Source organism: Nerophis ophidion, linkage group LG24 (assembly GCF_033978795.1).
Source record: "Nerophis ophidion isolate RoL-2023_Sa linkage group LG24, RoL_Noph_v1.0, whole genome shotgun sequence".
NCBI classification, from domain to species: domain Eukaryota; kingdom Metazoa; phylum Chordata; class Actinopteri; order Syngnathiformes; family Syngnathidae; genus Nerophis; species Nerophis ophidion.
Window position 1 is genome coordinate 40362182 of NC_084634.1, and position 23763 is coordinate 40385944.

The 23763-nt window shown below is 40.9% G+C and overlaps 1 protein-coding gene and 1 long non-coding RNA gene across 2 annotated transcripts; one reads left to right on the top strand and one right to left on the bottom strand.

Annotated features, from left to right (window-relative positions):
• Positions 1-21296, bottom strand: gabrg1 (gamma-aminobutyric acid type A receptor subunit gamma1). The gene is made up of 9 exons (XM_061885985.1): positions 21139-21296; positions 19114-19274; positions 13642-13709; positions 8865-9085; positions 8520-8602; positions 5076-5213; positions 4846-4998; positions 3294-3496; positions 1-673 (listed from the first exon to the last, which is right to left on the bottom strand). Exons 1-9 carry the CDS (start codon positions 21195-21197, stop codon positions 392-394), a joined length of 1368 nt encoding a protein of 455 aa, XP_061741969.1. The 5' UTR covers positions 21198-21296; the 3' UTR covers positions 1-391.
• Positions 1165-15503, top strand: LOC133542127 (uncharacterized). Its single transcript, XR_009804062.1, has 4 exons — positions 1165-1779; positions 3373-3477; positions 14213-14329; positions 14408-15503. It is a non-coding gene; the product is annotated as an uncharacterized LOC133542127 (long non-coding RNA).
• Positions 21297-23763: the final 2467 nt, after the last annotated feature.

The following is a 23763-nucleotide window of genomic DNA, read 5'->3' on the forward strand; positions in this document are numbered from 1 at the left end:
GTGCGCCTTATAAGCTGGTACGCCTTATATGTGGGGGGAAAAAGAAAATGGACCATTTATCGACAGTGCGCCTTATATATGGGGAAAAAACAAAAATAGCCCATTTATCAACAGTGCACTTTATAATCCGGCGCGATTTATAGTCCGGAAAATACGGTAATTGAATTCTAACCTAATTGTTGTACGATATCAGGTGTTTTTAGCTCAAATTCAGTGAATGGAGCAGTTTTTGGTGGCCCAGCATGCTCACTTGAAACAGACAGCATGTTTTCAAAGGGAAAGTCACATGTTAACATAATAATAATAATAATAATAATAATAATAATAACAATAATAGCTCCTTCTCTGGAAAATGCTGCGGTATATAAAACAAACGTCAGCCATCCCGGCTTCACAGGTACAGATAACCTATCCAGTAAACCACGTTGAAAAGGCCGAAGGCGGTGGGGAAGAATATTCTGGAGTAGGAGTCGATCTTGGACACGCGCACATGCATGCGGTTCTCCCGCCAGGCACCTGAGCGGCAGTCGTCGAAGCAGCAGAAGAAGCCGGCGCAGTCTTTGCCGTCCAAACACTCGTAGGCGTGCTCGTCCTCCTGGTGGTAGCGCATGATGTTGTTCATCTGCAGCAGCGACGTTCCCCCGTGGAGACTCACCATGCTGCTGGTGTTGTGCTGGGGAGGGGAGCACGCATACCACATGTCAGACTTGGTGACACGCTGCACACGTCACTTCATGCAAATGCTAAATAAAAAGAGAATACAACAAATCCTTTTCAACTTATAATCAATTGAATAGACTGCAAAGACGAGACATTTCATCTTCACACTGACAAACTTTGGTATTTTTTGTGCAAATAATCATGAACTTTGAATTTAATGGCAGCAACACATTTTAAGCGTTTCTGGGTGTTGTTGATAAATGGCTGTGGCTTTGCTTAGTAGAGTTTTAACTCGCACTTACAGATGTAACGACCAACTAGTTACGGACAGTGGTTTTCTGAAGTGTTCCTGAGCCCGTGTGGTGATATCCTTTACACACTGATGTGGCTTTTTGATGCAGTATCGCCTGAGGAATGGAAGGTGTGTAATATCATGGCTTACGTGCAGTGATTTCTCCAGATTCTCTCAACCTTTTGATGATATTACGGAGCATAGATGGTGAAATCCCTAAATTCCTTGCAATAGCTGCTTGAGAAATGTTGTTCTTAAACAATTTGCTCAGGCGTTTGTTGACAAAGTGGTGACCCTCCCCCTGTCCTTGTTTGTGAATGGAAGCTGCTTTTATAGCCAATCATGGCACCCACCTGTTCCCAATTAGCCTGTTCACCTGTAGGATGTTCCAAATTAGTGTTTGATGAGCACTCCTCGACTTTCTCAGTGTTTTTTGCCGCTTGTGCCAGTTTAATAGTAACTGTTGACTTAGGAGAATCACCCAGCTTCCGCCGTCCTATCCTTGGGCGAGACACTACAACCTCCTGCCATCACTGTGTGAATGTCTACCTGAGTGGGTGAATAGAAATGTAGCGTACGATAAGCCGCTACTTTTTTTTCCCCCCGCGCTATGAATCCTGCGTCTTATAAAGCGGCGCGACTAATTTATGCATTTTTCTTTGCTAACATCCAGTTTGCTCACTGCAGGTGCTGCTGGGTAATCCTATACAGTGTTTCCTGCCTTTTTAAAGCTTTGAACCGGAAGTACAAGTTGTCGTTCCATCTTCTAATCATCCATAGCGTTTCTACTTGCAAGGATTCTTCAGTCATCACTCCAGGCAACGTTGGTAAGTTTTACAATATAACTAAAACAATATTTTCTCACTAAAGCGTCCCATGTGTGATGCCTGTCAGAGTGTTTTCATGCATATTTGTACCTGCTATTGTGACGGAATCAAGCGAGCACCGTTAGCATTAGCTAATACGCTAACACGTTTACGAGTGTGTGTTAGTATTATAAACTCACGACGGCATTCTTTTTGTTTCACTTTCACAAATAACTCTGTAAATTCGCCAGGACGTCACCGTGGAGTCTGTTTAAGCTGATTGGAGAGCTAGCTTGACTTCTGTTTTGTTTGATCGGCTGTTTTACTGCCGTGTTACAGACACCATCAGCAAAGAATTAAGGTATGTAGATAAACATTTAAAAAGTAGTTCTGTGTAAATAACTCATTTCACACGGCTAAAATGTGGAAAATATGTATTTTTCCTAAAATTTGGTGGGTGCAGTTTATAATCCGGTGCGCCTTATATATGGAAAAAAAGATCGAAAATAGACCATTTATCGGCGGTGCGCCTTATAATCAGGTGCGCCTTATATGTGAAAAAAAGATCGCAAATAGGCCCAATATTGGCAGTGTGCCTTATAATCAGGTGCGCCTTATAAATGAAAAAAAGATCAAAAATAGGCCCAATATTGGCAGTGCGCCTTATAATCAGGTGCACTTTATATATGGGAAAAAAGATCGAAACTAGGCCTGATATTGGCAGTGTGCCTTATAATCAGGTGCGCCTTATAAATGAAAAAAAGATCGAAAATAGGCCCAATATTGGCAGTGCGCCTTTTAATCAGGTACACTTTATATATGGAAAAAAAGATCGAAAATAGACCATTTATCGGCGGTGCGCCTTATAATCAGGTGCACCTTATATATGAAAAAAATATCGGAAATAGGCCCAATAGTGGCAGTGCACATTATAATCAGGTACACTTTATATATGGAAAAAAAGATCGAAAATAGACCATTTATCGGCGGTGCGCCTTATAATCAGGTGCACCTTATATATGAAAAAAATATCGGAAATAGGCCCAATAGTGGCAGTGCACATTATAATGAGGTGCGCCTTATAAATGAAAAAAAGATCGAAAATATGCCCAATATTGGCAGGGCGCCTTATGTATGGAAAAAATTAGAATATACACTGTTTTCAATGGTGTGCTCTATAGTCCGGAAAATAGGGTGTATGGATGGCGTCAGGTATAATATATAAGCGCTATAAAAATACAGACCATTTAGTATTCACGGGGCATCGCTGGTCATATTTAGAAGGCCGTTAACATTAATCGATTTATTAATTCTGATTCATTAGCCGCGATAAAAAAGTTAAAACTCGATTATGCAAAGCCAAAGCCATTTATCAACAACACCCAGCAAAATGTTTCTCTACATTATACCCATCCCCAAACAACTTTCCAAAATATAACAACAATTCTTTGTGTCCTTTTTATTTTTGTTCAAATGACATGATTAAAGGGGTTTGCAATCACCTTTTTATGTATTAAAAATGAGAGGTTCCTTACCTGCGTTTGGTTGTTGGCTTTAGTCTTCTTGGTCTGCCTGTTGCTGGTGAAGTAATGCAGGGTTCCGTACTCCATCAAGGCGGCAAAGGTGAAGATGAAACAGACGGAGACAAACAAGTCCATGGCGGTGACGTAGGACACCTTGGGCAGGGACTTCCTGGAGATGGTGCTCAGAGTTGTCATGGTGAGGACGGTGGTGATGCCTTCGCACAAGAACGGATGGACAATGTTGGTACCTTTGCTATATCCCGTTTTGTTCATAAGACATGAACTATGGTGTCGTTTCACTGAAATGGCTTTTGGAGCTAATCCTCCTTTTTCTTTGTCCCATTTAAAGCAGCAGTTCCATTGGTAGAAAAACAGGCCCAGAGCATAATACTACCACCACCATGCTTGACGGTAGGTGTGGTGTTCCTGGGATTAAAGGCCTCACTTTTTCTCCTCCAAACATATTTCTGGGTATTGTGGCCAAACAGCTCCATTTTTGTTTCACCGGACATCACCTGGACAAAGATGAGACCTTTTGGAGGACAGTTATGTGGTTCTGTGGGCCTAATATAGAACCCTGAGGTACACCCTTTCACGTAACTGGTACTTTGGCTCGATCCAGCCACTTACCGAACTCAGCCGGGGTAGGTTCTAGCTCATCCTTTTTCATTGTCCCATGGACAAAGATAAGACCTTCTGGAGGAAAGGTCTGTCGGATGAAACAAAAATGGAGCTGTTTGGCCACAACACCCAGCAGTATGTTTGGGGGAGAAAAGGTGTGGCCTTTAATCCCAGGAAGCGGTGGAACTGGTGCTTTACAGAGAGTAAATGGGACAATGAAAAAGGAGGATTTCCTCCAAATTGTTCAGGACAAGCTAAAATCAGCCCGGAGGTTGGGTCTTGGGCACAGTTGGGTGTTCCAACAGGACAATGACCCCAAACACACCTCAAAAGTGGTAAAGGAATGGCTAAATCAGGCTAGAATGAAGGTTTTAGAATGGCCTTCCCAAAGTCCGGACTTAAATGTGTGGATAAATACTTCTGGAGGAAAGTTCTGTGGTCAGGTGAAACAAAAATGGAGCTCTTTGGCCACAATACCCAGTAATATGTTTGGAGGAGAAAAGGTGAGGCCTTAAATCCCAGGCACACTATCCCTACCGTCAAGCATGGTGATGGTAGTATTATGCTCTGGGCCAGTTTTGCTGTTTTGGTAATGTTTTTAAAACAACATTTACTGTCTAAAAGTTAGTTTTTCTTTGCAATATGCACTTTCAAATTGTAGAGTCCAGTACAGACTCAATTTTGAATCGTCCGACACTGTACCATTTTCTTCAATTGTGTGTTTTTTTTAAGGGGCTTTATAAATAACGTTGGTATGGTATGGTATTTATCATTTTTTCATGTACCAAATAAAATAGCTTCGAGGTCAGTAAGAAAAAAACGAATGATTCCGTACATTAGGCGCACTGTCGAGTTTTGAGAAACAAAAAGGATGTTAAGTACGGTACTTGGAACATGAACATGATTTAATTAGAGTAGCAAAACATAATTTTTTTTTAGAAACCTAGAGATGTGCGAGCAGGGACCGCATCCTTGTTGATCCAGAAGGAGACCCAGGACAGGACCACAATCATACTGCAAGGTATGTAGGTCTGGATGGTGAAGTAACCCATTCTCCGACTCAAGTCAAAAAAGATAGTCATGACGACATATTCCCCTAGAAAGAGTACAGTCACAGAAGAAGAACTTAGGCAGGAGTGAAGGATGTGACACCAGAGGTGTGTCACTTCTTACCTGACTGGGTGTGCGCCACATCCGAGGTGTTTCTCATCCCTACAAAGGCAAACTGGTAGAGTCTCCAATAACGCTGGTCGGCCACTTCCACCGCTCGTCTTTGCCATCGATACAAGATTTCAGTCCGAGGGTAACCGTCTGTGGGAGACCACACATGTTCCTTAGTCCGGAGGATATCAGACGGAACAGTCTCCAAGTCAATCGGGGGAGGTACTGAAACATGCCGGAGACCACACACAACACTTGAGATGGAACTGACAAGTTGTCTCGTGAAATTTGATCGAATGAGCATAGTGTCTGAAATGCAAATTGGTAAATACCATTTTGATTTAGTAAGTTCAGGAACCGTTCAGAATTGTTGTAGTGTAACGGAATGCAGAGACCCTCTCCAGGGAAAAGGTTCAAGTACCACTGATAGTGAAATTATCCTCTGCATTTGAACCATCCCCTTGTTCCACACACCGGAAGGTGAGGGGAGCAGTGAGCAGCAGCAGTGGCCACGCCCGGGAATCATTTTTGGTGATTTAACCCCCAATTCCAAGCCTTGATGCTGAGTGCCAAGCAGGGAGGTAATTGGTCCCGTTTTTAAAGTCTTTGGTATGACTCACGACCTACCAATCTCGGGGCGGACACTCTAACCACTGGGCAGGTTTTGAAAAGTGCACTTTAAAAATGTATTTTTGTTCATTTGCCACAATTTTTCTCTCCCGGCAAGAAATCTGCGTTCAAAGGACTCCGGCTTATTAGTGATTCCTACAGCCCAAAAAAAGTCTGCGGGCTATAGAGCGTTTTCCATTCGGGCTCCAGTACTCTGGAATGCCCTCCCGGTAACAGTTCGAGATGCTACCTCAGTAGAAGCATTTAAGTCCCATCTTAAAACTCATTTGTATACTGTAGCCTTTAAATAGACCCCCTTTTTAGACCAGTTGATTTGCCGTTTTTCTTTTCCTCCTCTGTCCCCCTCGCCCCTGTGGACAGGGGGCGGAGGGACACAGGTCCGGTGGTCATGGATGAAGTATTGGCTGTCCAGAGTCAGGACCCAGGATGGACCGCTCGTCCAGAGTCGGGACCCAAGATGGACCGCTCGCTTGTGTATCGGTTGGGGACATCTCTGCACTGCTGATCCGCCTCCGCTTGGGATGGTTTCCTGCTGGCTCCACTATGGACGGGACTCTTGCTACTATATTGGATCCACTTTGGACTGGACTCTCACCGTTAAGTTAGATCCACTATGGATTGGACTTTCACAATATCATGTTAGACCCGCTCGACATCCATTGCTTTCGGTCCCCTGGGGTGGTGGGGTGGGGGCGGGGCCACAAATGCGGTCTTATCCAAGGTTTCTCATAGTCGTCATTGTCACTCTCACCGACATCCCGCTGGGTGTCAGTTTTTCCTTGCCCTTATGTGGGCTCTACCGAGGATGTCGTTGTGGTTTTTGCAGCCCTTTGAGACACTTGTGATTTAGGGCTATATAAATAAACATTGATTGATTGATTGATTGATTCAGCGAGCGTAGTCGTAAAAAACTGCTCGTACGAGGCGGATGACAATCTAGAAAGCATTCCATCAAGCATCCAAACACTTCCCTGCAATGTTGCAATCAACCAATCAATCTATCAATCAATGTTTAATTATATAGCCCTAAATCACGAGTGTCTCAAAGGGCTGCACAAGCCACGACGACACCCTCGGCTCAGATCCCACATCAGGGCAAGGAAAAACTCAACCCAATGGGATGACAATGAGAAACCTTAGAGGGATCGCAGATGTGGAAGGATATCACCATATGGGCTCAGGAACACTTCAGAAAACCACTGTCAGTAACTACAGTTGGTCACTACATCTGTAAGTGCAGGTTAAAACTCTACTATGCAAAGCCAAAGCCAGTTATCAACAACACCCAGAAACGATTCTCTGACTCCCGACGACATTGTCCTCCCAGTCTCTGGCTCCTACGACATCGTCGTCCTCTTCTCTGACTCCGACAACATCATCCTCCTCGTCTCTGGCGGGCCTTTCTCTGACGCTGCCATCCTCCTCGTCTCCAGCATCATTTCCCCCGCGGCCTCCGGCTGGCCGGCCGCACGAGGCGCCCTTCGTGGCCAGTGCATGGACACTTTTTGCGCCAACAGCAGCAACGCCCAGAACAGAGGCGTGAAACTCGTAGGCTGCTGCGCTTCTGGCGCCACTCACGTCCGGCTTTCTGACGGCCAAGGAGATGGCCGTTCCTTGGTCGCCCGCCTCGGCGTTCTACTCGCTGCGGCCACCAGACTCAACCCCGGTGGATTCGGGGACACTCGGGCCGGCGACCCACCACAAGTTCACCCCTCCACCCTCCCTTGACTCTTGATCTCTGTGTTCTTCAGGTTCCAGTTTTAGAACATCTGGAATCTGTCCGTAGGATGGGGGTACTGTCACGGCCCCGTGCGCATTCACCTCTAAAAGCGCGCTGGCACGCGCCACTCCGACTGCAACAAGCGGCTGCATTCAATCAGCAATCAACACACCTTCCGCTGATGAGCTGTCCTGCCTTTTGAGCCAGCGCAATCCTGTGCCAGAAAGTAGCGACCTGCGCTGTACAGTAAGCCGAACTTATCAAGCTCTATGCACTCTTTCTCTCTCTGTGTTCATTTGTCTCGTGTCCTCCTTGTCCCCGTCCAACAACATGCCTCCGTTCCCACGTCACATGGGCTGCCTCTTGGATCTCGACATCCTGCCTGGAAAGGGACCTTTGACTCCTGGCTATTGCCCTCGACTTCCTGCCTGCTCACGGACCTCCGAGCCAGTCTTGCCCCCCCCTCTTGGAGTTCCGCATCTCGCTCAACACTCCTGGTAACACTTCTCCGTTAATCACTACACGTAGTTGCACACATGCAAGTTTCTCAGTGTGAATATTAAATATCTTGTCTTTGCAGTCTATAAGTTGAAAAGGATTTGCAAAATCAGTGTATTGTCTTTTTGTTTACCATTTACACAACGTGGCAACTTCACTACTTTTGGGTTTTGTGTTTAGGAGTTGAAAAAGTGTGGCCGACTTTTACTGGCGTATGCTCATTTGATGAAATCCGATTGAACTGCAGTGTTACAGATATCCATCAAACCCATGAAATGGTCACTGGCATGTGGACAAAACCATGAGAGGGTGAGGCAAAATGCAGGAGACAAATGAAGAATGACGCATACAGCATGAGTCAGGCTGCTGAGGCTGTATAATTCATTAAGTCTGTCAAAGCAAATGGTACTAGATGACATCCTCTCGCCACTGGTGGTGCAAAATAATAGATTGGCACAGGTTAGAGAGGGCAGCCTAAAGCAGATGGATCTTTTGGCAGGGAGAAGAAATAGTCTTAGCCCACAAAGGAGCCTGTGTCGCCAGCCAAGGTTAAGTTGAAGTCAAGATGGCAGGTTAATAATGGAAGAGGAAAGCATTTGACCACCTACAGCTTGAAAACTCCAGTGGACACGAGTGCTCATCCATTGGAAAGTTATGCAGCTTAAGGTAACACTCCGCATTAATAGTCAACCTGACAACAAAAGAATCGTGACAGAGATAAGGCAAGTCTCAGCATTTTTTCCCCTGCCAAGCGTGACCAAACAAACATTTTCTGTGTTATCACGGCAACAAATGCAGAGCAAACACTGACAAGATCAAAAGGGTGGTCACCTAAGAGAGGACAAGTACAGAAGCAGACGCTACAGTAGCACGAACGACAAATGTATTCCAAGAAGCTCGTAGCTGCAAAGGATACAAGAAGGTTTGGCTGACCGATTGCTTAGCGGTCTTACCTCAGAGTGTACATCACCCTCCCATTGCTCCACAGCCTCAGTAGACGGTTGGGCGTGGTGATCCAGTGTGCGTCGGATTTCCTGGAATTCCGGAAGAATGTGTCGGGAATCCAGATTTTGCCTACCATGTTACTGTTGAGCATGAGTAGTTTCATTGAGCTGTTGAACTTCAGTCTGCTGTCATACCATGTCTGGGCAAAGAATATATCGATCGTGTATTCCTGTAAAAGATAAAAAGTGGCATTAGTTTGGGGGTTCTGTTAAGGGGAGTTCAAGGACTGGTTGAAGGACGGACTCTGGGTGTATAGCTGCAGACTTTGCTGCTGTTCGTCCCAGTCAGGGGCTAAGAGCAAACACGGAGTTGTGGGTGTCCTTTGCAACTGGATGCTTTGGCGTATAAATCACGAGAAGGCTCCCACCGAGTATCACTCAATCAATCAATGTTTATTTATATAGCCCCAAATCACAAATGTCTCAAAGGACTGCACAAATCATTACGACTACAACATCCTTGGAAGAACCCACAAAAGGGTAAGGAAAACTCACACCCAGTGGGCAGGGAGAATTCACATCCAGGGGGACGCCAGTGACAATGCTGACTATGAGAAACCTTGGAGAGGACCTCAGATGTGGGCAACCCGAAAGCAATGGATGTGGAGCGGGTCTAACATGATACTGTGAAAGTTCAATCCATAGTGGCTCCAACACAGCCGCGAGAGTTCAGTTCAAGCGGATCCAAGACAGCAGCGAGAGTCCCGTCCACAGGAAACCATCTCAAGCAGAGGCGGATCAGCAGCGTAGAGATGTCCCCAACCGATACAGGCGAGCGGTCCATCCTGGGTCCCCGACGAGCGGTCCATCCTGGGTCTCGACTCTGGACAGCCAGTACTTCATCCATGGTCATCGGACCGGACCCCCTCCACAAGGGAGGGGGGGGACATGGGAGAAAAAAGAAAAGAAGCGGCATATCAACTGGTCTAAAAAGGAGGTCTATTTAAAGGCTAGAGTATACAGATGAGTGATGAAATCATTTGTGTTTACTGTCCCATTACAGACGAACACAGCCAACCTTCACCTGGCGCAGGAAGCCCAGAGTGCATGGTTACAGTCTCAATCGCCTGCCTAGGTAGCATCTCGAACTGTTACCGGGAGGGCATTCCAGAGTACTGGAGCCCGAACGGAAAACGCTCTATAGCCCGCAGACTTTTTTTGGGGCTCTAAGAATCACTAATAAGCCGGAGTCTTTTGAACGCAGATTTCTTGCCGGGACATATGGTACAATACAATCGGCAAGATAGGCTGGGTTGAGTAAAGGTCCGACATCGGAGGAGTTCAAGGAGATAAAGCTCTCTCTCCTCTCCTCGTGCGGCAATGTGACTGAACTCAGCAGGAGCAGCCTCTGGGGCTACTGGAGGAGGTGAAACAACTACGCAGGAAAAGAACAGCGCATTGTCAACCTGGACCAGTTGGAGCAATGCTGCCGCATGAATGATGATGTCATCACCGGCATCAAGGTTAGGCCCAGCTCCTACACTCATGCATTTGCGGTGGACAGTGGGGAACCCAGGGACCAGGAGGCGCAGTCGGTGGAGTGACAGGTGGCTTCCTATCTCCAGACCAGCAAGATAAAGCCCTGGAACTCCTCCGGACTTGTTGCCCACTGCCCACCAGCGGTCATCATGAGGTTTGCCAATCGTAAAAAGAAAATGCCACTTCTGAAACAAGGTCGCAAAACTGAAATTGAAAGAAAAGGGTAGATTGGTTGGGCAAGAGGTCTTGCCTCAAGTAGTCCGACATCAGAGGAGTTCAAGGAGAATGAGGAACTCCTACCTTGGAGGAGCTGAACCACAGTCTTATATCCCTTCTTTCTCTGACTGGGTGTGTGTTAATTCAGGAGAGTACAACCTGACCATGTGAGGAGGTTTTCGTGTGTAAGTCTCCCTAAGTTGTACGTTAAGGTTGAAAAGGTTCCCTTTCGTTTCTGCTATGTTTCATTTCTGGGTTCCATGGCGGAGAAAGGCCAAGTCAGAGTGCAGGTACAGGATGTAGCTCCTTCAACACTAGTGTTCAGATTTTGTCATTGTTCATGTGCCTGATGGCCGAAGGGAAAAAACTGTTCAGGTGGCGGGAGGTGTGGGTGTGGATGGACCGTAGTCTCCTGCCTGAGGGGAGAGGGGAGAATAATTTGTGTTCAGGGAGAGAAGAGTCAGCTGTGATCCCACCCGCACGCCTCCTGGTCCTGGGGGAGAACAGGTCCTGGAGGGACGGGAGATTGCAGCCAATCACCTTCTAAGCAGCGCGTACCGTGCACTGCAGTCCGTGCTTGTCGGGGGAACCACACTTTGATGGAGGGGGTCTCATTGGCTGTGATAGGACTGCCGAGCGGAGCCCAGAGGATAAAGCCTAGAGGCGGAGCCGGAAGTTGTCTTTCTCACTTTCACTCTAGCTGATCACAGCTCCCATTGTTGCTTTGCCAAACCTGCTTTATTAGCAAAAACTCCTGACCTACTAAAGCTTTTAGAAGCTAAACAATCAGCAGATCAAACTATAGCATAGTTGCGCAATAGTATAGTAGACCCTGCCCCAAGTGGAGGAGTTCAAGTACCTCGGAGTCTTGCTCAGTAGGGGGGGAAGAGTGGATTGTGAGATGGACAGGCGGACAGGTGCGGCGTCTTCAGTAATGCGGACGCTGTATCGATCCGTTGTGGTGAAGAAGGAGCTGAGCCGGAAGGCAAAGCTCTCAATTTAGCGGTCGATCTACGTTCCCATCCTCACCTATGGTCATGTGCTTTGGGTCATGACTGAAAGGACAAGATCACGGGTACAAGCGGCCCAAATGAGTTTCCTCTGCCGGGTGGCGGGTCTCTCCCTTAGAGATAGGGTGAGAAGCTCTGCCATCCGGGAGGAACTCAAAGTAAAGCCGCTGCTCCTCCACATGGAGAGGAGCCAGATGAGGTGGTTCGGGCATCTGGTCAGGATGCCACCTGAACGCCTCCCTAGGGAGGTGTTTAGGGCAAGTCTAACCGCTAGGAGGCCACCGGCTGGCCTGGGAACGCCCCAGGATCCCCCGGCAGGAGTTGGACAACGTGGTTGGGGAGAGGGAAGTCTGGGCTTCTCTGCTTAGGCTGCTGCCCCCGCAACCTGGGTACTACTACAGTACATAAACTACTTAAGTAGTTGGAATTTAAAAACATCAAAAAAATCGTCATATTGATATTTGATCTTTTTGGGGGGGGGGGGAGCAATGACATATAAATTAAAAAATAAATGATATTAAAATTATAGGGGAACCAAAAATGGCGGCACTCATAAAAAAGTTAAAAAAAAAAAAAAAAAAAGGTCAAGCATTTTTTTTTTCCAACGCTTGAGATTAACTTCAGATTTATTCGTTGATTATAAATTTGTATTATCTTTTATGTTTTTTGTCCTTTTCGTCAACAACAAAAAAAACATGCACAATTTACAATATTTCCCCCCCCAAAAATAATTTAAAGTGGAATTTTTGATGTGAAATCATTCATTAACTCTTAGTGAAATATTTAATCATTTATTTAAGTAGTTTAAGCAGTTGGAACTTTAAAAACATCAATAAATCATAACATTCATTTTAGATAATTATTTTTTTTTTGAGTAACAACATTTAAATTAAATAGCAAAAATACCAACAAAATTATTGGGGAACCAAAAATGGCCCCACTCATCCATCCATCCATTTTTCTACCGCTTGTCCCCACTCATAAAAATGTTTGAAAAAAAAAAAAAAAGGTCAAGCATTTTTTTTTTTTACAATGCTTTAAATTAACTTCAGATTTATCCTTTGATTACAAATTTGTATTATCTTTTATGTTGTTTTTTTTGTGTGCCCTTTTCGTCAAAAAAAACCCCCCAAAAAACATGCACAATTTGGAATATTTTCCCTCCCCAAAAATTATTTGAATTGGAATTTTTCATGTGAAGTCATTCATTATTTCTTTTTTTTGTCCTGTCCAGCCTGTCATTCATTATTTCTTAGTTAAATATTTAATAATATATTTAAGTAGTTTAAGCAGTTGGAACTTTAAAAAGATTAATAAATGTTAACATTAATTTCACATCTTTTTTTTTTTTGTATCAATGACATTTAAATTAAAATAAAAATAGTAATGAAATTATAGGGGAACCAAAAATGGTCCCACTTGTAAAATTGTAAAAAAATATATCAAGCATTTTAAAGTGTAATTCTTGATGTGAAGTCATTAATGAATTCTTACTGAAATATTTAATATTATGTTTAAGTAGTTTGAACTTTAAAAATATCACTAAATGTTAACATTAATTTCACAACATTTTTTTTATTTTTGGAGCAATGACATTTAAAAAAAAACAAAAAACAAATAGCAATAAAATTATTTTGGGGAACCAAAAATGGTCCCACTTATAAAGTGTTAAAAAAAAAAGGTCAAGCATTTTTTTTTTTCAAAGCTTGAGATTAACTTCACATTTATCCTTTCATTATCAACAACAACAAAAACATGCACAATTTGCAATAATCTCCCCCCCCAAAAAAAAATTTATATAAAGTGGAATGTGAAGTCATTCATTAAGTCAATAATTCCCAACAAAATTGATTTTGCCTAATTGTTTTTTGAGCAATAACAGCTTCAAAGAGAAAAAAAAGTATTGTATGATTAGAGCCAACATTGCAAATGTTCTTGTTACATTTCACCCTTTTTTTTTTTTTTTTAAGAGTATTTCATTGTGGAATGTGAGCAGATCATGCAGGAAGTCGGGGTCTCACCATGTTTATGGGGTCCACCGGTCCAATGCTGTTGATGTACACGGCTGTTTCGATCACTGTCGGCCTCACTGAGGGCATGACAGGAATAATTAAGTCACATATAAAAGACAATTAAGTCACATATAAAAGGTAATTAAGTCACATATAAAAGATAATTAAGTCACATATAAAAGACAATTCAGTCACATATAAAAGGTAATTAAGTCACATATAAAAGATAATTAAGTCACATATAAAAGACAATTCAGTCACATATAAAAGGTAATTAAGTCACATATAAAAGATAATTAAGTCACATATAAAAGATAATTAAGTCACATATAAAAGGTAATTAAGTCACATATAAAAGGTAATTAAGTCACATATAAAAGATAATTAAGTCACATATAAAAGATAATTAAGTCACATATAAAAGATAATTCAGTCACATATAAAAGATAATTAAGTCACATATAAAAGACAATTCAGTCACATATAAAAGACAATTAAATCACATATAAAAGATAATGTGTTTGTCCTCAACTCCAACAGGCTCTTATTTTGGCGTTTTCCTGTCTGCACTGTGTTTCAGCCAGCTTGATCGGGAGGCGGGTGACACGTTTACGTCGTCTAACGCAGGGGCGTCCACGTGGTTTTCCCCGAGGGCCAAGTGGCACTTGTGTTTGGCCCCAGAGGACTGCTTCTAAAAGTAAATACCATTATTGCACCATTTGTTTATGTATTTTAATAGTAGTCCATGACCATGACTTCTGTTTTGTTTGATCAGCCATTTTACTGCCTTGTTACAGACACCATTTGGGAACAATTAAGGTATGTAGTTATTACACCATTTTTTATGCATTTTATTAGTCGACTTTTTTAAAACTAAAATGTAAAAAAAAATGTATGGTAAGTGGCAATAATTTCACCCAAAAATTTTCTTTATTTGACTGTAAATGGAAAAACTGTACTGCCGTTTTTCTGGTAAAAGCATTTTTCTTAAAAATGCAGCTCAGTTGCCAGAATTTTACTATAAAATGTCCTATTTTTCTGTAAATAAAAAAACTGCAATTTTACAGTAAAATTTTGGAATCCGAACTTCTTACTTACTAAACCATACTATTACACAATTTTTTTAATGCATTTATTAGTAAATTTTTTTAAAACTAAAATGTACGTTGCAATAATTTCACCTCAAAATGTACATGGAAAAACAGTACTGCTGTTTTTGTGGTGTAAAAAAAGGCAGATCAGTTGCCAGAATTTTACTGTAAAATGAAAAAAAAAATTCTGTAAATAAGAAAACTTGCAATTTTACCATGACCTTGACTTCTGTTTTGTTTGATCTACCGTTTTACTGCCCTGTTATAGACACTGTTTGTAAGATATTATTACACAATTATTTTATGCATTTTATTAGTAAATTTTTTTTAAACTAAAATGTAAAAAATAAATACTTTTAAGTTGCAATGATTTCTCCTAAAAAAAAATGTATTTGACTGTAAATGGAAAAAGAGTACTGCTGTTTTTACGGTAAGAAAAAAAAAATAGGCAGGTCATTTGCCAGATTTTTACCGTAAAAATTAAAAAAAATGTTTGTATTGTTTCACTTTCACAAATCCCTCACTAAACTAATCAAGACCACTTATCCAGTTTGTTTAGCTGATTGGAGAGCTAGCTTGCGCAGCTAGTGGGTCCATGACTATGACTTCTGTTTTGTCTGATCAGTCGTTTTACTGCCCTGTTACAGACACTGTTTGGAAACAATTAAGGTATGTAAATGAAAATATTATTGCACCATTTTTTTATGCATTTTATTGGTCGATTCATTTTTTTTACTAAAATGTAAAAATGTTGTGTATTTTACTGTAAATGGAAAAACATTACTGCTTTTTTTATGGTAAAAAAAATACAGCTCATTTGCTAGAATTTTACTGTAAAATTTACTTTTTTTCTGTAAATAAAAAAAAACTGTAATTTTACAGTAAAAATTTTGGCATCAGAGCTTCTTACTTACTAAAACATACTATTACACAATTTTTAATGTATTTTATTAGTCAATTTTTTTAAAACTAACATGTAAAGAAAATATGGTGAGTTACAATAGTTTCCCCTCAAATCGTTGTGTATTTGACTATAAATGGAAAAACAGTACTGCTGTTTTTTTGGTAAAAAAAAACCAAAAAAAAACCAAGGCAGTTCAGTTGCCAGAATTTTACTGTAAAATTAAAAAAATTAAAAAAAAATAAAAATCTGTAAATAAAAAACCCTGCAATTTCACCATGACCATGACTTCTGTTTTGTTTGATCTAACGTTTTACTGCCCTGTTATAGAAACTGTTTGTAAGATATTATTACACAATTGTTGTATGCATTTAAGAGTCAAATTTTTTAACTAAAATGTAAAAAAAATATGTTTAGTTGCAATAATTTCACCTAAAAATATAGTTTATTTGACTGTAAATTGAAAAATAGTACTGCTTTTTTATTGTGAAAAAAAAAAGGCAGCTCAGTTGCCAGAATTTTACTGTAAAATTTAAATGTTTTTGTATTGTTTCACTTTAATAAATTCCTCACTAAACTAACCAAGACCACTTATCCAGTCTGTTTAGCTGATTGGAGAGCTAGCTTGTGGGTCCATGACCATGACTTCTATTTTGTCTGAACAGCCGTTTTACTGCCCTGTTACAGACACTGTTTGGAAACAATTAAGGTATGTAACTATTACACCCTTTTTTATGCATTTTATTAGTATTTTTTTTCTTTTCTTTTTTATTAAAATGTAAAAAAAAATGGTAAGTTGCAATAATTTCACCTAAAAAAGTATTTTATTTTACTGTAAACAGAAAAACAGTACTGCTGATTTTATGGTAAAAAATAAAAAAATACAGTTCAGTTTCCAGAATTTTACTGTAAAATAAAAATAAAACATTTTTGTAAATAAAAACACTTGCAATTTTACCATGACCATGACTTCTGTTTTGTTTGATCAGCCGTTTTACTGCCCTGTTGCAGACATCATTTGTAACATATTACACAATTTGTTAATGTATTTTATTAGTAGATGTTTTTAAAAATAAAATGTCCCAAAAATATGGTAAGTTGCCATAAATTCACCTAAAAATTGTTTATTTTGCTGTAAATGGATAGAACAGTATCGCTGTTTTTATGGTAAAAAAAAAAAAAAAAAAGGCAACTCAGTTGCCAGAATTTTACTGTAAAAATGTTTTGATATTTTTTAAATTGCATTAAAAAAAGCTAAAAACATATTGCATGTAGTTAAAGACAGGCGTGTGTCGGTCCTGCCTTCTTTCGCAGGTGCAGACCTGCATTCCGGGCCAGAACGTAATCATCTCTTCCTGTTCCCAAAACCCCGTTCCCGTTTATCGAGTTGTGCGTCTCATTTTCCTCATGTGTTCCTCCCTGGTTCTCTGGCTGCCCCCTTTGGAGCTCGACCTCTGGCCTGGACACGGACCTCCTACGCCCCGCTATAGCCCCTCCGACTTCCTGCCTGTCTGGTGGACATTCGAGCCTGTCTTTGCCCTCCGGGACTTCAGCCTTTCGCTCAACGCTCCCGGTAACACACTCATTAATTCCTACACATAGTTTCACACAATACAGTACACCCCTTGGATTTTTGTCACACTCCATTCTCTAGTTTATATTAACATTGTTTATTATTATATATACATATATGTAGTGTTAATATATATAATTAATCATAGAACTACTATGCCCCCTGGTGGTGTATGCCGTCTACTCCCCCCGGTACATAACAATATTATCATTAATTAATAGATTATACATTATGTTCTTGCCTGGACACGGACCTCCTACGCCCCGCTATATCCCCCTGACTTCCTGCCTGTCTGGTGGACATTCGAGCTTGTCTTTCCCCTCCGGGACTTCTGCCTTTCGCTCAACACTCCCGGTAACACACCCATTAATTCCTACACATAGTTTCACACCATATACGCCTTGGATTTTTGTCACATTCCATTCTCTAGTTTATATTAATGTTGTTTATTATATATATATATATATATATAGTGTTGATATATATATAATTAATCTTAAAACTACTACAATCCCCTTGTGGTATGTGCCGTCTACTCCCCCCGGTACATAACAATGTTATCATTAAATAATAGTTTATAAATTTTGCTCTTGCCTGGATACAGACCTGCTATGCCCCACTATAGCCCCCCCGACGTCCTGCCTGTCTCACGGACATCTGAGCATGCCTTTCCCCTCCGGGACTTCTGCCTTTCGCTCAACACTCCCGGTAACACACCCATTAATTCCTACACATAGTTTCACACCATATACGCCTTGGATTTTTGTCACATTCCATTCTCTAGTTTATATTAATGTTGTTTATTATATATATATATATATATATATATATATATATATAGTGTTGATATATATATAATTAATCATAAAACTACTACAATCCCCTTGTGGTATGTGCCGTCTACTCCCCCCGGTACATAACAATATTTTCATTAAATAACAGTTTATAAATTTTGCTCTTGCCTGGATACAGACCTGCTATGCCCCACTATAGCCCCCCCGACGTCCTGCCTGTCTCACGGACATCTGAGCATGCCTTTCCCCTCCGGGACTTCTGCCTTTCGCTCAACACTCCCGGTAACACACGCATTAATTCCTACACATAGTTTCACACCATATACGCCTTGGATTTTTGTCACACTCCATTCTCTAGTTTATATTAGTATTGTATATTATTATATATACATATATGTAGTGTTAATATATATAATTAATCATAGAACTACTACGATCCCCTTGTGGTGTGTGCCGTCTACTCCCCCCGGTACATAACAACATTATCATTAAATAATCGTTTATACATTTTGGTCTCGCCTGGACATGGACCTCCTATGCCCCGCTATTGCCCCCCCTTTCTTCCTGCCTGTCTCACGGACATTTGAGTCTCCAAACTTCCACCTTTCGCTCAACACTGCTGATAACACACGCATTAATTCACACCATCCATCCCTTGGATTTTTGTCACACTTCATTCTCTAGTTTATATTAGTATTGTTTATTATTATATATACATATATAAATAATGAATCATAAAAGTACTATGCCCCCTTGTGGTGTGTGTCGTCTACTCCCCCCGGTACATAACAATATTATCATTAAATAATAGTTCATACATTTTAGCTTTCATAACATTTTACTTACATATTTATTGCTGTTTTTTTTTAGAAAATACACAACTTTTAACATTTTAGCAGAGACGTCGGGTGTATTTGCACAAGGTATGGGATCAGTATCGCGGGAACCAGCCTTAATTTGACTTTGCATCAATGGTATCGCACATCACTAAATGAAACGATGGACCCTTCCAAAGAAATATTCTTCTTCTAACTCCCGTGGCTGTTTTTGGACTCTGTGTTTGAGTTTTGACGGATCTGAATGTGGGTCCGCAGGGTTTTAATCAAGAAATGGGGTACTTGCCACCAATGTCAGGTCGTAGCTTGTTGTCGTAACCTTGTAGAAGTTTATTGAGTATCATGGTCACATCACTTTCATAGACCTTGGGAGACAAGACCCAGGTCTTATTTATGGGCACATCTTCATAATCCTCTTCTTCCGGTTTCCCAGGCCCAAGCGCCACACTGGAGGCAAAAGGAAATAGGACATTTCAAATGAAGAGTGACATCATTTGTTGGAAACGTGTTTGTTTCAGCAAGAAAACACAACTTGTATTGTCCCAGCAAAAACATAAGGCTGTTTAATAGCACAAATGCTATCTTGACAGAGTCTTAGAACACGACATGCTAGATCAGGGGTGTCCAAAACCAAGCATTGGACTGCAGAGTGCTTTCAAACTCATCTTAAATAGCAGGCAGACTCTGGAAGCTACAGATCTGCTGAGGTCTTGTGGACAAATGTGAGTAATTCACCCTTAAATGTAGTTTGACACAATCCAAACAACCTTCCCTAGTCATGGTGCAAAAAAAAAAAAAAAAAGCTAATTAACAAACAGGTCAATACACATGTTCACACATAACACAACCTGCTTACTGAACTTTTTGGATATTATGAGAAAGGTCCAAACACCATACAACATTTTCTAAATTTACACCCATTTAAATCCATACATTTGAAGTGATGTCATGCATGCATGTGTACATTTGAAGTGATGTCATGCGTGCATGTGTACATTTTAAGTGATGTCATGCATGCATGTGTGCATTTGAAGTGATGTCATGCGTGCATGTGTACATTTTAAGTGATGTCATGCATGCATGTGTACATTTGAAGTGATGTCATGCATGCATGTGTACATTTGAAGTGATGTCATGCATGCATGTGTACATTTGAAGTGATGTCATGCATGCATGTGTACATTTGAAGTGATGTCATGCATGCATGTGTACATTTGAAGTGATGTCATGCATGCATGTGTACATTTGAAGTGATGTCATGCATGCATGTGTACATTTGAAGTGATGTCATGCATGCATGTGTACATTTGAAGTGATGTCATGCATGCATGTGTACATTTGAAGTGATGTCATGCATGCATGTGTACATTTGAAGTGATGTCATGCATGCATGTGTACATTTGAAGTGATGTCATGCATGCATGTGTACATTTGAAGTGATGTCATGCGTGCATGTGTACATTTGAAGTGATGTCATGCGTGCATGTGTACATTTGAAGTGATGTCATGCATGCATGTGTACATTTGAAGTGATGTCATGCATGCATGTGTACATTTGAAGTGATGTCATGCATGCATGTGTACATTTGAAGTGATGTCATGCGTGCATGTGTACATTTTAAGTGATGTCATGCGTGCATGTGTACATTTGAAGTGATGTCATGCGTGCATGTGTACATTTGAAGTGATGTCATGCATGCATGTGTACATTTGAAGTGATGTCATGCATGCATGTGTACATTTGAAGTGATGTCATGCGTGCATGTGTACATTTTAAGTGATGTCATGCGTGCATGTGTACATTTGAAGTGATGTCATGCGTGCATGTGTACATTTGAAGTGATGTCATGCATGCATGTGTACATTTGAAGTGATGTCATGCATGCATGTGTACATTTGAAGTGATGTCATGCGTGCATGTGTACATTTTAAGTGATGTCATGCGTGCATGTGTACATTTGAAGTGATGTCATGCGTGCATGTGTACATTTGAAGTGATGTCATGCATGCATGTGTACATTTGAAGTGATGTCATGCATGCATGTGTACATTTGAAGTGACCCTGGACGTCCCGCAGAAGAAGGCTCCCCATGTCCTCCGACCCTCCTCTCATCTCACGTGACATTTGACATCCGTCCAAGGTCTGCATTCGTCTGGTCTGTGCGCGTGCGTGCGTGTATGCGTGCGTGTGCGCGATGACTCATCGTTAACGACGCGTCAGTCGTCATGTCCCCCCCCCCCGACTCCCACCGCATAAACAGCGCCAAAACGTCCCGCGTGTTGTCACGTGATGGCGTCGGCGGACACCTACCAGCATCCCAGCACCGCCAGCAGCACCCACGGAGCACGCGTGGCGAACAGCGGCCCCATTTAGACGTCCGGAGGAGGGCGAGTGGAGGACAGTGTGTCCGAATTCCGAGGCTGCAAATCAGCGAGGACTGCAGGAGGGAGAAGGTGCGGCCATGATGGTGCGGCGGAGGGGGGGAGGGAGGAGGGAGGAGGGGGAGGGGAGGAGGGAGCATCCTGCAGTGTCACACTCTAATAATAAAGATGTTACTTTCATCCACTCTTGTTCTCTTTTTCTCTTTCACTGCTGATTATACATAGATGTCTTTCATTTCTGGTTGTTCAATCCACGGCTGAATTCATCAAGAAAAGAAACTATTATTATTATTGTTATTATTATTATTATTATTATTATTATAATGGGCAAGTTAGTGGAAAAAGTAGTGGTATAAAACGGTGCTGATTAAACAGAGCTAAGTTATCTGCAGTGGATTGTAGACAAACAGTCCTCATAAGACTTGAAGAGACACCCGTCAGAGAAGATGGACATAAGTGTACATAATAGTTGTGTTAGCCTACTATCACAATGACTTGAAACATGTTATAAAAGTGTTAGGCAACATGTTCAAAAAGTAGTCACATTATGGATGTGTTCCTGGGAAATGTAGTGACGTCACACAGTATGTACATTATGAAAATACATGATGTATGATACATGATGTATGATACATGATGTGTGATACATGATGTGTGATACATGATGTGTGATACATGATGTGTGATACATGATGTGTGATACATGATGTTTGATACATGTGTGATACATGATGTGTGATACATGATGTGTGATACATGATGTGTGATACGTGATGTGTGATACATGATATATGATACATGATGTATGATACATGATGTGTGATACATGATGTGTGATACATGATGTGTGATACATGATGTGTGATACATGATGTATGATGTGTGATACATGATGGGTGATGTAAGATGTGTGATACATGATGGGTGATACATGATATGTGATACATGATGTGTGATGTAAGATGTGTGATACATGATGTGTGATACATGATATGTGATACATGATGTGTGATACATGATGTGTGATGTAAGATGTGTGATACATGATGTGTGATACATGATGTGTGATATATGATGTGTGATACATGATGTGTGATACATGATATGTGATACATGATGTGTGATGTAAGATGTGTGATACATGATGTGTGATACATGATATGTGATACATGATGTGTGATGTAAGATGTGTGATACATGATGTGTGATACATGATATGTGATACATGATGTGTGATACATGATGTGTGATACATGATGTGTGATACATGATGTGTGATACATGATATGTGATGTATGATGTGTGATACATGTGTGATACATGATGTGTGATACATGATGTGTGATACATGATGTGTGATATATGATGTGTGATACATGTGTGATTCATGATGTGTGATACATGATGTGTGATACATGATGTGTGATACGTGATGTGTGATACATGATATATGATACATGATGTGTGATACATGATGTGTGATACATGATGTGTGATACATGATGTGTGATACATGATGTATGATGTATGATGTGTGATACATGATGTGTGATGTAAGATGTGTGATACATGATGGGTGATACATGATATGTGATACATGATGTGTGATGTAAGATGTGTGATACATGATGTGTGATACATGATATGTGATACATGATGTGTGATACATGATGTGTGATGTAAGCTGTGTGATACATGATGTGTGATACATGATGTGTGATATATGATGTGTGATACATGATGTGTGATACATGATATGTGATACATGATGTGTGATGTAAGATGTGTGATACATGATGTGTGATACATGATATGTGATACATGATGTGTGATGTAAGATGTGTGATACATGATGTGTGATACATGATATGTGATACATGATGTGTGATACATGATGTGTGATACATGATGTGTGATACATGATGTGTGATACATGACGTGTGATACATGATGTGTGATACATGATGTGTGATACATGATGTGTGATACATGATGTGTGATGTATGATGTGTGATACATGTGTGATACATGATGTGTGATACATGATGTGTGATACATGATGTGTGATACGTGATGTGTGATACATGATATATGATACATGATGTGTGATACATGATGTGTGATACATGATGTGTGATACATGATGTATGATGTATGATGTGTGATACATGATGTGTGATGTAAGATGTGTGATACATGATGGGTGATACATGATATGTGATACATGATGTGTGATGTATGATGTGTGATACATGATGTGTGATATGTGATGTGTGATACATGATGTGTGATACATGATGTGTGATACATGATGTGTGATACATGATGTTTGATACATGTGTGATACATGATGTGTGATACATGATGTGTGATACATGATGTGTGATACGTGATGTGTTATACATGATATATGATACATGATGTATGATACATGATGTGTGATACATGATGTGTGATACATGATGTGTGATACATGATGTGTGATACATGATGTATGATGTATGATGTGTGATACATGATGTGTGATGTAAGATGTGTGATACATGATGGGTGA